Source organism: Rattus norvegicus, chromosome 10, assembly GCF_036323735.1.
Source record: "Rattus norvegicus strain BN/NHsdMcwi chromosome 10, GRCr8, whole genome shotgun sequence".
Taxonomy (NCBI): Eukaryota; Metazoa; Chordata; class Mammalia; order Rodentia; family Muridae; genus Rattus; species Rattus norvegicus.
The window spans coordinates 95,757,539-95,772,645 of NC_086028.1; the positions used below are offsets into that span (position 1 = coordinate 95,757,539).

A 15,107-nucleotide genomic window follows, 5' to 3' on the forward strand; every position below is an offset into this window, starting at 1 on the left:
CCCCAGCCCCTTAATTTTTTATTAGATATGTTTCTTTACTTACATTTCAAAGGTTATTCCCCTTCCTGGTTTCCTGTCCATAAGCCCCCATTCCTTCCCCTCCCCCCCACTCATCCCCCTTACTGCCCCCCCATATTCCCCTGCACTGGGGGTCCAACCTTGGCTGGACCAAGGGCTTCCCCTCCCCCGGTGCCCCAACAGGGCTATTTATCCTGTGCTATGGAACCTGAGGACGAGCTCATGCTTCTGAGCGGCCTGCCTCCGCCTACTTAGTGCTGGACCACAGGCTACCCTGGCCATGACTGAACTCAGGATTAAATCAATGGCTCCTCATACTGGACCAGCGTCCTTTTTCAAAGACGCATTGACTGTACCTGAGTACACTGTCACTGTCTGCAGACACATCCTGTAACAGATGGTTGTGAGCCACCGTGTGGTTGCTGGAGATTGAACTCAGGAAGAGCAATGAGTGCTCTTAACCGCTGAGCCATCTCTCCAGCCCCTGGACAAGCATTCAAGCTTTCTTAATAACTGAGTTATGTCCTCAACCTGTAACAGTTGCACTTATTTTTAGTTTTGTTTTTTTTTTTTTTTTTTGGTTCTTTTTTTCAGAGCTGGGGATCAAACCCAGGGCCTTGAGCTTCCTAGGCAAGCGCTCTACCACTGAGCTAAATCCCCAACCCCTATTTTTAGTTTTTTAATTTTACTTTATGTGTATGCGGATTTTTAGTTTGTTTCCTTTGTTAATTTCTGTATCCCAGATGAACACTTGGTGTCTGTAAAGGACAGAGGAGATCGTAGAATCCCCTGCAGCAGGAGTTAAGTTGTAAGGCGCTAAGTAATTGCTGGCAATTGGCCCTGGGTCCTCTGGAAAATCAGCCGCTGTTCTTAACCACTGAACCATCCCTCCAGCCCCACTAATACTCTTATGAGGACACATGAACACAGGAAAATAGGTTTTTTATTTCTTACCATGATTACAGCAACTAAAAGTCTGTCCCAGGGATTGTAGGCATTCTCAGTTTTTGGTATATTCTTCCAAGAACCCTACAACAAAACATTTTTATTATATATATACACAAATATTTGGATTTAAAATGTTTAATATATTTCAGTCATAAATATGTGACCTCTATACATAAGTTGTTACTATTAATAAGCTATATCTTGTGTTATATCTAGCTTAAAATCTTCCTTGCTAAAAATGTCTCTGGGGGCAAGTATAGTCAGACATATTAAACCAAAGTGGGGAGATTATCTAGCAATCAAAGTACAAACTTACTGGTTAATTAATATAAACTTTGTATTAACTCCTTGAGAATTTCATACAATATCATTTGCTCATAGTCGCCCCTACTCCTACCAACTACTTATTTTTTCCTAATAAAGTGGAAATATCTTGAGTTATCTATGCTCAAAACTAAATGGAATTTTTCCTTTATGTTTTTCTGGGTGGGGGATCTCTTACACTCAATTTTCTCTCATCACTTTATATATAATACAGTAGTCAATCCTTGAGGAATTCCTCAATATAGAACTGACTAAAGCCGATCATACATCAAATTATGCATATCAAATTGAGCATCAGACACCATGTAGTGACTGTTAAGTTTTTCTCCTTTGACAACTGGAAATCAGACTTGAAAACTCCTGTTATTTTAAATCCCTTTGCTGGTTTTATGATCAAGCATTAGCAGATCATCTTATTTGTTGCTATTTTCAGTACAAGAACTAAGACATTAAAGATTAAGAAATGTATATTTAGACCTTAGACTTTCTGAAACATCCACTAGACATACCTTTATGAAAGAAATCAGACAACCCAGGAGCGGGTAGATTGGGATGGCTATGCAGAAGGTGTAATGAAAAACAGCCGTAACTCCATACCCCAGAAAGAAAGTTATTTCCGTGACTGCGACACAAGCCAATGCTGTCTAAAGAGGAGACAGGAGAAAACAGGTGATGGAGTATTTGCAAATCTCTCATAGATTTATTTACAAATAGTGCCTCCAACTAGGCCTTTGATCCTCAAATAAACCAGGCACCCGGAGACGGTCCCACGCCAGGAAGCAGCAATGCGCTGACAGGGGTTGTTGGCTGTAAATACTGTGAGCAGCGTCTCGCAGAGGAGATGAGGAGAAGGAAGATCAAGGCGCCCACCATGGAAGAGCCACCACACCCTGTGCCCCAGCCCTGTGCCCCAGCGCCAAGGTGTACCTGACTTCTACCTAAGCTGATCTGAAAAGCTGAAATAATATAGAAGTGTGACTTACCACAGAATAGATAAATGACCAAAATTCCTTGGTATTTAAAATTTTCTTAAAGGTGAACGAAGCTATATAAGTGAACAGAATAACCGAGGGCACATAAGCAATGAGGCAAAAAACCTGTAAGTCAGAAACGTTTCTATAAAAATGAGCACTTAATAACATCGTAAAATATCTCAGAAATATTAAAATATTAAGTAATTGTATTTATCAAATTTCATTTTCAACAAATCATTCCCAAAACTGTCATTGTAGTAATTTAAATAGTTATAATCTACAGCTCTATTAAGCCAATAAAAGTCATGTTTTAATTTAACGTTTTATGCAACACCAAGTAATTTAGGTTGCATATTACTTGTAATCTTTTATACCAAGTAAAACACTCTCTCACTTTCTTAGCATTCAAACCACTGCAGCTAGTTACAGCTATCCATTGCTCACACACAAGCCACCATGCTCCGAAGCCTTTAGACGTGTTTATTTTAACACATGAGGTGCTTTCCCTGCTTGCATGGACCGTGTATGTACCGTGTACATGACTAGTGTCCATGGAGGTCAGGAGAGGGCGTCAGATCCCTCTGAATTGGAGTTATGCATGATTGTGAGAAACCATGTTGGTGTTGGGAACTGACCCCAAATCCTCTGCAAAAATAACAAAATTATTTTAATTGCTGGGCCATCTCTCTAGTACTTATCAATCATTTTAACACATCACAGTATAACTTTTTGTTTGTTTTAGTTTAGGTTTTTGGTTTTGTTTTAAACAGGGTCTCATAATATAGTCCTGGCTAGCCTGGAAATCACCACATAGACCAGGCTGGCCTCAGACTCACGAGATCTGTCTGCCTCTTTCTTTCAAGTGCTAGGATTAAAGGCAAACACGACCACGCCTGGTTTTACTGTAACTTCCATGTTTATTTTACAGGGTGGGAATTAATGTGTCAAATACAAATGATCTCTCACAAAGTGAGGTTTGCACCCAGCACCCTCTTATGTGGCTCTGTGCTGCTTTGCTTTTTTTCTATTAAAAAGACATTTAACCAAAGGATTCTTAATTAAAACTTCCACAGATCACAAATGTCAGTTATATATTTCTTTCACATTTGCAGACAAACTTAAAACCTAAGAGAAAGGATTTCGTTTCCCTGGGCTCTCGCTATGGCCCACTGGTTAAGAACCAGGCAACAGGGGTTGGGGATTTAGCTCAGTGGTAGAGCGCTTGCCTAGCAAGTGCAAGGCCCTGGGTTCGGTCCCCAGCTCCGGGGAAAAAAAAAAAAAAAAGAACCAGGCAACTTTGAGAACTGGCATATGGATTCTGTACCCTCGTAACAAGACAGGCAAACTGCAAATGCTGGTAACTCCAGCTCTGAGGGATAGGACCCCTGACTGCCCTGGCTAGCACATATAAACACATACGTATCTGTGACACCCATTCACACGAATTAATTAAATCAAGTCTTTTTACAAAGCCTAGTCCTTTCTTGTAAAATATTTAGGCATGAGAAGATGGAAGGATGGCTATATTTAGGTGCCTGGTGCGAGCACCTAGTCTACTGGAAAGACCAGCACAGCTTCAGGGTTATGTTTAAATGGTGATTTGCTTTCTTTTTATATAAACTTGTAATATAAATTGAATAACATGTATCATATACAATAAAAGCCTTTTGCTTCATTTTGTTTTAAGAAGCTCATACACACGTTATTCAGATTACAGCTGTCATGTTCATATGTAAATAGATTTTAAGGAATACTTAACTATAAAGTCCATGAGCACAACTGATGTGAACTTACCACAGCAAGAAACTTTACAGGATAAAAATACAGTCCGTGATGAAAGGCAAATAAACTTCCCAGCATCAAAGTCAGAACAACAAAAAACAGGGGAATGTCCACCACAGCCTGTCCAATCCAGTAGGCGGATGGCAAAAGACCTGAAAGTTTAAGCTGAGTGTAAGCTTTGATCTAAAAAAAGAAAGAGAAACTATTAAAACCTTAATCATTTTACAAATAAAAAGCAAGTCAATTATTGTAGAACTTTTGATTCTATTCAACAAAACAAAAAGTAACTTTCCATGCATTCATTTTAGCCCTTAGTCGGGTTCACTTGTGAGATTTCACAATGTCAACAGCATTTTTAAGAATAAAATACACTAAGACAAAAGATAGCATAGAAATGATGGATGTGTCACTGATGAGTGGCCAAGCACAGTCATATGACGCTATACAAAAGTAAATGAAGATAAGTTTAAATGGAAAAGGATTCCCATGCTCAACGTCTACCTTTAATAAAAACACTGCTAAACATAGTATTTAAAAAACTGCCTAACACCCTCTGCATGTGCACAGAACCCCAGATTATGGGTGAAACTTGGTGCAAAGAAATACACTTGAAAACATTTTAAATACTTTTAAAATAATTGCCTCGTACATAAATGCATGGTTTCACGCTGGCGTTTTCATGCATATTAGAACTTAATCAATTTTCCTTCTCGTGCGCTCATTACTTACTTTTTGTAAAAATTCTCCCAAGTCCTGATACCTAACAATACTATTCATGTGATCTGTACCACGTCTAAACTACCTGCTCATATTAACTAAGAGTATTACATCAAAGAGCAGGGCGTAGAGTGAGAGACGGGAACAAGACACAAAGATTAGAGGAGGAAGCAGGGTGCTAGAGATAGGTCAGGCTATGGGCACTGGCTGCTCTCCCAAAGGCCCAAGCTTTGGTTCCCAGCACCCACGTAGGGGCTCACAACCATCTGCAACTCCAGCCTCAGAGAATCTGACGCCCTCTTTGGGCATCTGTGAGTACTGCAGGCCTGCAGTGCAGACATTCATACAAGTAAACACTAGTATTCATACACACACCCGCATGCAAACATTCATAGTAACCGTACTCACAATAGTGAGACCTACCAACAGTCCAGATGATTTTAAACAAGTAAACTATACAAACTATAATACACCCGTATCTTCAAATAGTTCTCAGTAATAAAAGAAAATAGACTATTGAGTCTCCTGACACAAATGTCATGAATTTCAAGAAACACTAGGAAGTTAAAGTAGTAAAAATAAAGCCAACCCCCCAAAAATGTGTACTGTGATTACATGTATATGATCTTGAAATACACAAATCACAGGAACAGAGAACAGGTCTATGGTGTAAGAAAACAAAGTGAGCCAGCCAAGAGCCAGCCAGGAACCAGGCAGTGGGCTGCTTTCCGCCATGATTTCTGCTCTGGTTCCTGCTCTTATGTTCCTTCGCTGTGCTCCAGTTCCTTGCCGACTTCCCTTAGTGATAGGCTGCTGTCTGGATTATAAGCCAACCCTCCCTAACCCTAGTTGCTTTGGTCATGGTGTTTTATCCTAGCAATAGAAATATAACTAAGAAACTCTCTAAATTGAATATTCTGAAAGTTTTCTATGAGGCAAACAGCTTATTTTTACCCTTCTAACTAGCAGAATTGATACCTGTAACTGTTTTTATTTTTTTAAGATTTATTTATTTTCTGTATTGAGTACACTGTAGCTGTCTTCAGACACAGCAGAAGAGGGCATCAGATCCCATTACAGATGACTGTGAGCCACCATGTGGTTGCTGAGAATTGAACTCAGAACCTCTGGAAGAGCAGTCAGTGCTCTTAACCACTGAGCCACTTCTCCAGCCCCAGTATTTTATTTTTTAAGATATATACTTATTCGCGTATGTGTGTATGTGTGAGTGATGGTTATGAAGGGGACAATGAAGGGCAGAAGAGGGTACAGATCCCTGGAACTAGAGTCACAGGCAGCTGCGAGCTGCCACGTGGATGCTCAGAACTGAACCGGGGGCTTCCTCAGGGAAAGCCTGTGCTCCGGATTGCTGAGCCATCTCTCCAGCTCCTAGTTATTTATTTTAGCTAGATTGAAAAACAATTTCTTTACATTTACTTCTCTGTGTCCCCGTGTACATGGCATGAGTGGATGTGGGAGGACAATTTAGAGGAATCACTTCTCTCTTTCCATGTGTGGGTTCCAAGGACTGGACTCTGGTCCTCAAGCTGGACAGAACCTGACACCTGTAATTTTTTACATGACCAATTACCTTATGATTCTCTGCATTTTCCATGGCAAAGTAAGGTGGCATTGCAGTAACAATGATTCCAAGCAAAGCTGCTTGAAAATATAGCTCAACTTTAAAAACAATGTCAGTAATTTCCTGAAAGACAAATAGAAAATAGAAAATGAATCTGAGAATCACTTTAATACCTTAGAACATCCTGAAAGAGCATTTAAATCTCTAAGGATCTAAGCAATGATGATATCTACCACAGGCAGGGGTAGAATAAATAACAACACTTATTAACAGACGTGTTGGATTACATCACCAACTCTGCCACTAATTAATAAGTGAGATATACAGTTAGCATATCCACCAGTGGCCAGACATAATAAGAAAGTCCCAGGAACGGTGTTTGGTGTTTTCACTGACTGTGTGAAGACTTTCCTGGCTCCATCAAACAGGATCTGGACCTCCTTCCCCTGGGGAAAAGCTATATCCAAGCTTGTCACCCTAAGGAGTCAAGGACTCCCAGACAAAGGTGACTTTAATGCCTACAGCTCCATGTCCCTTGTCATCCTAAGGAGTCAAGGAATCAGCTAATTTTCTCAGGCAGTGCAGTAAGGAGCTGAACTCCAAATGCCTGAAGCGAAGGCTGCCTTTGTATTAGCCCCACCCTCAACAAGTCCATCTCTGCCCCCCTTTACCCTGCTCTTCATGCTGGAGACCAAGCCAGTGTCTTGGACATGCTTCGTAAGCAAGCACTGGAGGAGCAAATCCTGGACTCATCCTCACCCTTGTTATGTACGATGGCACACTTATGAAACAGGGAAGGCACTCTGCATGAAAACAGAACCCACTGTCTAATAAGCACCCTGGCCCTGGCTACTATCTTATCAGATGACACAGAAATACTATGTCACTGTCTCACTGCCTCCGGTCTTCAACATTTGATACTTTAGTAAAAATGGTTGTCTAGGTGACTCGAGATGTCTTTCACTATCTAACTAGATTACACACACACACACACACACACACACACACACACACACACAAATACTAAACAGTGTTCATTTTTTGTCTACAATTAATACATCGTTGTTTTGCAAATCTATCAGCATCAAATAAAGCTGCTCTGGTCTTGAAGCCAGGTAATCTTGGAGACTCCTAAACTCCCCACCTCAATTTTTAACATTAAGATTTCCACAGATAGATCCCTCTTTCATATGCTTGCTTACCTGAATGAACGGGGTACTCCAGATCTGGATAGTGTCAGTCACATTTAAATGATAGAGATAGTAGTTACTAATGATGTTCATCATTACTGGCAAAGAATAAACCATAGTACTGTTGAAAACAGCAGTAAAAACATAGTCCTACAATTAAAAAGAAGAGTTATAACAATAATGCCAAGCAACCAGAGCTTCCAGGGACTAAGCCACTACCCAAAGACTATACATGGACTGACCCTGGGCTCCTACCTCATAGGTAGCAATGAATATCCTAGTAAGAGCACCAGTGGAAGGGGAAGCCCTTGGTCCTGCCAAGACTGAACCCCCAGTGAACATGATTGTTGGGGGGAGGGCAGTAATGGGGGGAGGATGGTGAGGGGAACACCCATATAGAAGGGGAGGGGGAGGGGTTAGGGGGATGCTGGCCTGGAAACCGGGAAAGGGAATAACAATCAAAATGTAAATAAGAAATACTCAAATTAATAAAGAAAAAAAAAGAAAAGAATCATTGTAAAGAGCCACAAAGATAAAAAAAAGAGTTATTACATACTTGACATAAGCATACTAATATTGCTAAGGGCCAAACTTTTCTTGGAAACTAACCTTATTGGATTAATTATTTCATTAATTAAATTTTACTAGATATTATAAAAAACTGCTTCAACAAGTGATAGGAAAAATAGTGATAGCTAAAGATAACCTGGCTTGCAATATGCAGAAATTTTAGCAGAAATATAATGTAAAATAAAATCAAAAATGCTTACTGGTCACTTACCAGGGCATAAAAGCTATCACATCTAATACAGTTACTTCTAAAAGCAGACTAATGGGATGGGTTCGGCAATTAATTTCAGGACAACCGTGTTAGTGCCTTCCAACTGTGAGATGAGGACGCACATGGAGCACTCTTACCTTTTCTGACTGCACCACATTGAGAGCCGCACTATGAGGAGCAGCAGACACATAGTCACTGTCATTAAACATGGCCACAATTATGTTCTGCTGTGTGAAAAAGTCAATAAGATCATTGATATCTGAATCTGTAATTGAAAAATAAGAATAATAGAAATCAGCTTAAGTAAGAAACAGCCAGAGACTTTTAGTAACATTAGCAGAGTGGTCACTCAAGGGGACCCTTTCTCTTCAGCTTAGACACTGTAGTCAGCTGGCCAAGATTCAAATCCAAGCTGTATCAACTTACACCGTACGTCCTTCAACAAGCCACAATGATACTTAGATCCTAGCTTCCTCCTCTGACAAGGAGGAAGAAGTGTGACTACCTAAGTACAGTGTTTATGACAATTAGTGTCATAAACAAAACCTGGCACACAGTATTGTGTAAATTTTACCTGCTGCCTACAAAAATATTAATAACAGTATAAAGTTTTCATGAAATATGACTAAAAAGTAAAGATGATCTATTTGGTAATTTTAATTATACCAAAGTAGCTAAGCAGAAAAATCAGTCTTCTACCTACATTCTTCAAATGTTCCCCTCCAAAACGCTTGACTCCTGTTCACGTTTAATTGCATAGCATCATGTCTGATTAGTGGAGAGGTCCTGCTCCACCATCACAAAACACAATGTGACTCACAGAAACCCAACTCCCACAAAACCAAGCACTCAGTAACTGAACAGAATGGCAGGGCAGACCGAGTACCAGTCCTGAACATCAGAAAGAATGGTGCTTTTGACGCAAAACTTTCTCCTAACCAGAACCTTACCTGTCTCCTAACTTTACCAGAGTGGCTATGTAGATGAGAAAACAGCTACGGTACAAGGGAAGAAACTATGTGATTTATGCTCCAAAGAAGGGTAAGAAAATATTCAGTATGTGCTTGTGTATTATGTAGACATGTCTTAAATACATGTGTGGATACACACATACATGCTTCACTTTGGACCAGCAGTGGCAGTGTTGTTCCAAAAACAAGAAACAATAATATGTAAAGTAACAGAAGAGACAAACAATGAAGATTCTAGAATTTCTACAAAGGAAAAGAAATGAAAACAGAACAGAAAGACTGAGATACATATATAATTTTTAGATACACATAAAAACTCAAAAGTATGAGATCTCACAAAAGTACTGTATTTTAGCAATGCAAAATACATTTTAAAGTAAAGATAAGATTTCTAAATGAAAAAAGTAAACTGTAAAATATTTTTGAATTGGAGAAATTTTTGTTGCTAAATCCATCTTTCCAGAAAATATCAAGGTCATGTATCACACTCGGCACTGTATTTTTACTGTAATGACTGCAAAAGTAAATAGTTTCTACAATAGTCTTCAGGCCACAGGCTATTATGTAAGCAGATGTTATAGGAACGCTGATCATGAATGAATGATTCTTTACTAAGTTTTCATTTTTAAAAACTTAGAATCTTAATTTAAAATTAGCTCAAGTCCATAAAAATATGAAAAAATCTCTTGTCACTTATAAAGCATGAATAAAAATAGTAAATACGAAATTATTAACTGCAAACTTAAGATATTCAGCTGTAGTTTGTTTTGTGTTGTTTGGTTTTTGGGGGATTGCTTGTTTGCTTTAGGGGTTTTTGGTGCTTTTTTTTGGTTTTGGGTTCTGGTTTTGGTTATTCAAGACAGGGTTTCTAGCCTTGGCTGTCTCAGAACTCACTCTGTTAACCACACTTGCTGGCCTCAAACTCGCAGATGTTTGCTTACCTAAGCACTGTCACCACCGCCTGGCTGGTTGTAGATATTTATATGTAAGTAAGGCTTTCTTTTTAATTTATAGTGAATTCTTCAATAGTTCTTGATGAGTTTTTAGCATCTCAATGAAGATGTGTAAATACTACATACTATAAACTCTTGCTTAGAAAATCTTACACACTCTAAAATTCATTAAGCCCATCATAAACTTTGAGATAAAGTATGCCAGTAATTACTGTTTTTAAAAAGAATTTAATAACTGCAAGTAGTATAAATTGCTATCATTCAAGGTCAATAGGTAAATATTTCATTTAATTTTACAATGGGTCATGCTTTATCTTTAAAAGGTCTAAAAGCCCAGTCTCCGAGCTGCATTACCCCTTGCCCCGCCCACCGCCAACACACACTCACAGACCTTCACACGCTCTCACCAGTAGAATTTTGAAGCAGCAGGCTTGTTTTGTATTTATGAGGTTTATCTCCAGGTTTTAGAAAATACAAGTCTGGAACGAGCTTGATGGGAACCACAGCATTTTTAAAAGAATGATGGACCAAAAACATAAAAATCTGAACTGCAAAAAAAATTAAAAGCAGAAGCAACCTGAAAGGAAAAAATAATATAGCTTAATATACATCAACATATAAATCTATTAGCTATCTTCCCTCACGTTAGTATCGATTCAATACTCAATTGCAAAACCACAAAACAAGAACAAAAAGCAAAGAAAAATAAAACCTTCCTAAAAATTTACCAAAAATGGCCTGATAATAATATTGGAGAGGAAACGAAATGCAATATCAAATGTAAAGGTTATTAAATTTGAGGTAGAGAAGGAAAAGTTAGAAAAGTACATATAGACTAGATTTACTCTTTTTTTTCCTTTTTCTCTTTTTCTTTTTTCTTTTTTTGGAGCTGGGGACCTAACCCAGGGCCTTGCGCTTGCTAGGCAAGCGCTCTACCACTGAGCTAAATCCCTAACCCCTAAATTTACTCTTAAACTACATATAAGCGTCACTGCTAAGGAATGCGGTACGGCCATGAATGCTCGTGCCACTGATCTATGCAGGAGAAAGTGCCACATCAGGGCTGGGACAAGCATCGGACCCAGGGACAGGGCTACAGTGAAAACAGTCATCCTTACCACAGTGCGATTACACTGGCTGCTACTACTCCACTGAGATGCTGTCAATCTCTATCATATAATATACTGTCAACACATATACATATACACACACATTACCGTATTACCCACTTTTATTGGTTTTCAGAAAATGCTTTAGCAAAATGATGTTCAACTAAATAAATTAAAACACACTGACTTAAAACTTTTTCAGGACAACTTACATAGAAACAATCAGATACCTGACTAGCATTTGTTTTTCACTAAATGAACTTGGTCAAAACCTCAAGTAACTCCAGAATGTTTCAGATATGTATGAATGTTCTTCTTATAAAATTTTATTCCTACAATCATTCTAGTTCTAAAAAGAGAGACACGTGGTACATGTAGCAGGATGCTACTTTCCATCAGTCATTCTGAGCTGAGGAGAAGAGATATGAACTGGGAGACTAAATGATCTGGAGAATTCTTTACATCCTAGGTTCACTAGCTATAGAACTTTATGGTTCAACTTTCTTCATCTAATAAAGAGGGATAAATTTAACTTTCTTGCTATTTACTAAAAACAGTTGTAAAGCTTAATGGATAGAAACATTATGAAATTATTTAAATTCAAAATAAAAATTTAGATGTACTGACAATAACTCAAAAACTAGACATTAGATAATATTACTTGTTACTTCATGATTTTAGAGATGAGACAATACCAGTTTAGGAAAAACGGGTAGAGCTTGACATAAAAGCACACATCTTTCATCCCAGCATCTAGGAGGCAGAGAGAGACAGGTGGAGGAAGCCAGCCAGTGCTACACAGTGAGACTCTGTCTCAGACAGACAGACAGATAGAAGACAGAGAGACATGATAAGAATGAAAAGGTGAAAGTACCATGGATGTGTGATAAAGTTACTGTGACTGTCAAACTGTCATGTAATCTTTCAGGAGTACAAAGCTGTGTACGTGTCATTATTTAAATGTTTGGAGAGCAAATTCTATTTGCAACCTCAGAAAGACAGGCCTTCCGAGGAGAATGGTAATTATACTCACACAGAGCGCACTGATTTGCTTTCTCGCTTCAGTGAGAGGAAATGAAACTTTGCTATTGTAGATACTTGCTGCTTCCAGAGACTCATGGTGCTCACTAGAGAAGCTTTGGTTTCAGAGAGAATAAGTAAACTCTGTTCCATTTCATCAAAAGACTTTGAATCTGTTTCTTCCTCCCGTGGCTGCTGGGTAAATACACTATAATCTATTTGCCAATAAAAGTAAACAAACAAAAAACACTTTGGAATGTTTGAAATAGAAAGATCAAAAACTTAAGACACATCAACGTTACAGAACACATCTGGATGTGATGTGGATCAAAATGGAACTCTTCCACACCTTGGCATCATCTATGGACATTGAACACGTGCTAAGCTTCATCACAAAGTTCTCAGCTCACTGTCTCATCCGACATACCACAGCTCCAGCTTTGCTCTTGGCCACACCACCCAAGACGCTCCCAGCAAGGTCACCACTGAATTCCTCACCACCAAGCCTCTCAGCTCCAGTTTCCAAATTCTTCCCTTCCTTGTTTTACTCTGTGTATCTGACAATCAAGAGTCCACTTTCTCTTGCACCAAAGACAGCTTTTACTATCATTTTGCTTCTCTGTTCTTTTGTGAAGAAAAATTCACATTGTCAGCCCTTCTTTTTCTCCCTGCTGCTCACATCAGGGTCCCCTCCCCCACTGACTGTTCTCCCCATCCAAGGGCTCCTCCCCATCTCCATAACAGCATCTTTGTGACTTCAGGATTTCTAGCTTGAGCCCCTACAGCTCACGTAGCCTCTGATCCACGTCAGACAGTGAAGGCGAACACACATCCTTCCGTTCTGTAAGGCTGCTCCTCTACTCTTAGGAAGTGGCAACTACATCGAGTTCTCAATCAACAACTTGAGAATGACTCTTGACCCTTCCTAACAAGCTGTGATCCACAGTACAAGTGCACTGTGTGCACACTGTCCGGCCACCCGAATTCAAGCCCAATCTTACACACGAGTTTCCTGACTGACCTTCTGTTTATCCTTCACACTGCGGCTATCACTCCAGAATCACAAATGTCTTTCAATGCTAAACATGAGTCCAGCCTTGCAGATGCCAGACAAGACCTGTACTGTGGAACTACCTTCCCAGCCAAGAGAGTGTTCACTACAAACAGGCCAGAGATTACCAAGTTAGTCCTTCCTTAGACCTTTGACACTGCACTCACAACTAAAGGAAGCTCTTCAGATGTTCAAAGGCAAAACCCAACCCAGCCCTCTGGCTACTCCCTGATAGCAACACCGATTATTTCCATCATGGTTCCCACCATGGGGGCCTGCGTTTTGGTTCCTCAAAGACATCTAATTATGTCTCAACACCTGAGAAGTGGAAACTTTCTTATCTACTACATTTTGCCCTAAGATGTTTGGCATACGTAAATTTTTCTGGTGATTCGCATCTCAGTTCAGCCACCTCAATAAAGCCATCCCTGACAGTAAGACCTTCCAAGAATATCACGTCACTGCCTTTGCAATCCCCCACGTTAGCAATACTTCAATTACCCATTTACTTCCATCCTTGGCGCCACGTGACGTCAACACGGACTTCACATGCGTGCATAGCTAATTCATTTACTTACATAATTATTTGCATTGTCCAGTTCATTAACTGATCTTTTTAGTTCTACTTTTACCTGCTTGGTCAATTTCTGCTTCAACTTCTAGCTTTAAAAACACGTCTTCCAATGTCGTCATGGAAACACCATAAGAAATTACACCCAGGTTTGAATGAATGTCTAGAGCAGAAAACAAGCCTGAAAGAAAGGAGAAATAGGTCAAGTGATACAGGACTCTCTACATGGGATGGATGGATGGATGGATGGATGGATGGATGGATGGATGGAGAGATGGTACAGTCATTAAGAGCACCTTATATGTCCTTCCCCATCCCCAGGGAGGGGTGCCTCACAACTGCCTTAACTCCAGCTCCTAGGAATCTGATGCTCTGAGAAACCTCCCCAAGTACCCGTACTCATGTGCAAACACCCATACACACACACACACACACACACACACACACACACACACACACACACATGATTTAAAACGAAATCAACATAAACTGACCTACAATGCCATTCAACTAATACAAAGTCTGAAATGCCATCAGAGAATGAGTCTGAGGCAGGCTCTTCACGTCTGTGCTCATAGCACTCCAGAGGCTGAGGCAAGAGAACTGCTAGGAAATTAAGCCAAACCCACACCACATGGTGAGTTCCAAGACAGCCAGACAGCTTGCACTGTAGTCTAAGATCCTATCTCCAAAACAAAACAAAACAACAAACAAACAAAAAATACACAACACAAGAAGGAAGGAAAGAAGGAAGGAAGGAAGGAAGGACTAAATTTACTTAGCCAGCATAGCGGTACTCAAAGATTTTGCTGTCAGAATACTTTTAACATTATAAATTGCACAGAATGCCATGGAAATTATATTTATGGAAAAATATTAATTAGAACTTTAATGTATTTTAAACTCAAATTAATATTTTATAGCACTTAAACAAAATAATCCTAAATTAAAATAATTACTATGTAACTTATTCTGAAATTAGAAATTATTTGAAAGCACATGAACAGCCTCCCTACACACATATACAGTAAGCAACGACAAAAAGAAAGAGCAAAACCACGTACACACCACCCCGCCCTCAGGAAAACCACACACACACCACCTCGCCCTTAGGAA

The 15,107-nt window shown here is 39.4% G+C and overlaps 1 protein-coding gene across 3 annotated transcripts in view; it reads right to left on the reverse strand.

Moving 5' to 3' along the window:
- The window catches only part of Abca5 (ATP binding cassette subfamily A member 5), a 69,024-nt gene that overhangs the window by 17,929 nt on the left and 35,988 nt on the right, over positions 1–15,107 (reverse strand). The window contains exons 18-27 of one of the 3 annotated variants that reach the window (NM_173307.1): positions 14,053–14,172; positions 12,383–12,584; positions 10,648–10,817; positions 8,454–8,581; positions 7,548–7,685; positions 6,355–6,468; positions 4,059–4,229; positions 2,274–2,387; positions 1,800–1,934; positions 973–1,047 (exon numbers count right to left, since the gene is read on the reverse strand). In NM_173307.1, the coding sequence (NP_775429.1) occupies positions 973–1,047; positions 1,800–1,934; positions 2,274–2,387; positions 4,059–4,229; positions 6,355–6,468; positions 7,548–7,685; positions 8,454–8,581; positions 10,648–10,817; positions 12,383–12,584; positions 14,053–14,172 (1,367 nt within the window). Of the gene's footprint in view, positions 1–972; positions 1,048–1,799; positions 1,935–2,273; positions 2,388–4,058; positions 4,230–6,354; positions 6,469–7,547; positions 7,686–8,452; positions 8,582–10,631; positions 10,818–12,382; positions 12,585–14,052; positions 14,173–15,107 lie in introns of those variants that run through there. The other 2 variants (XR_010055131.1, XM_063268503.1) reach the window with 2 other exon arrangements.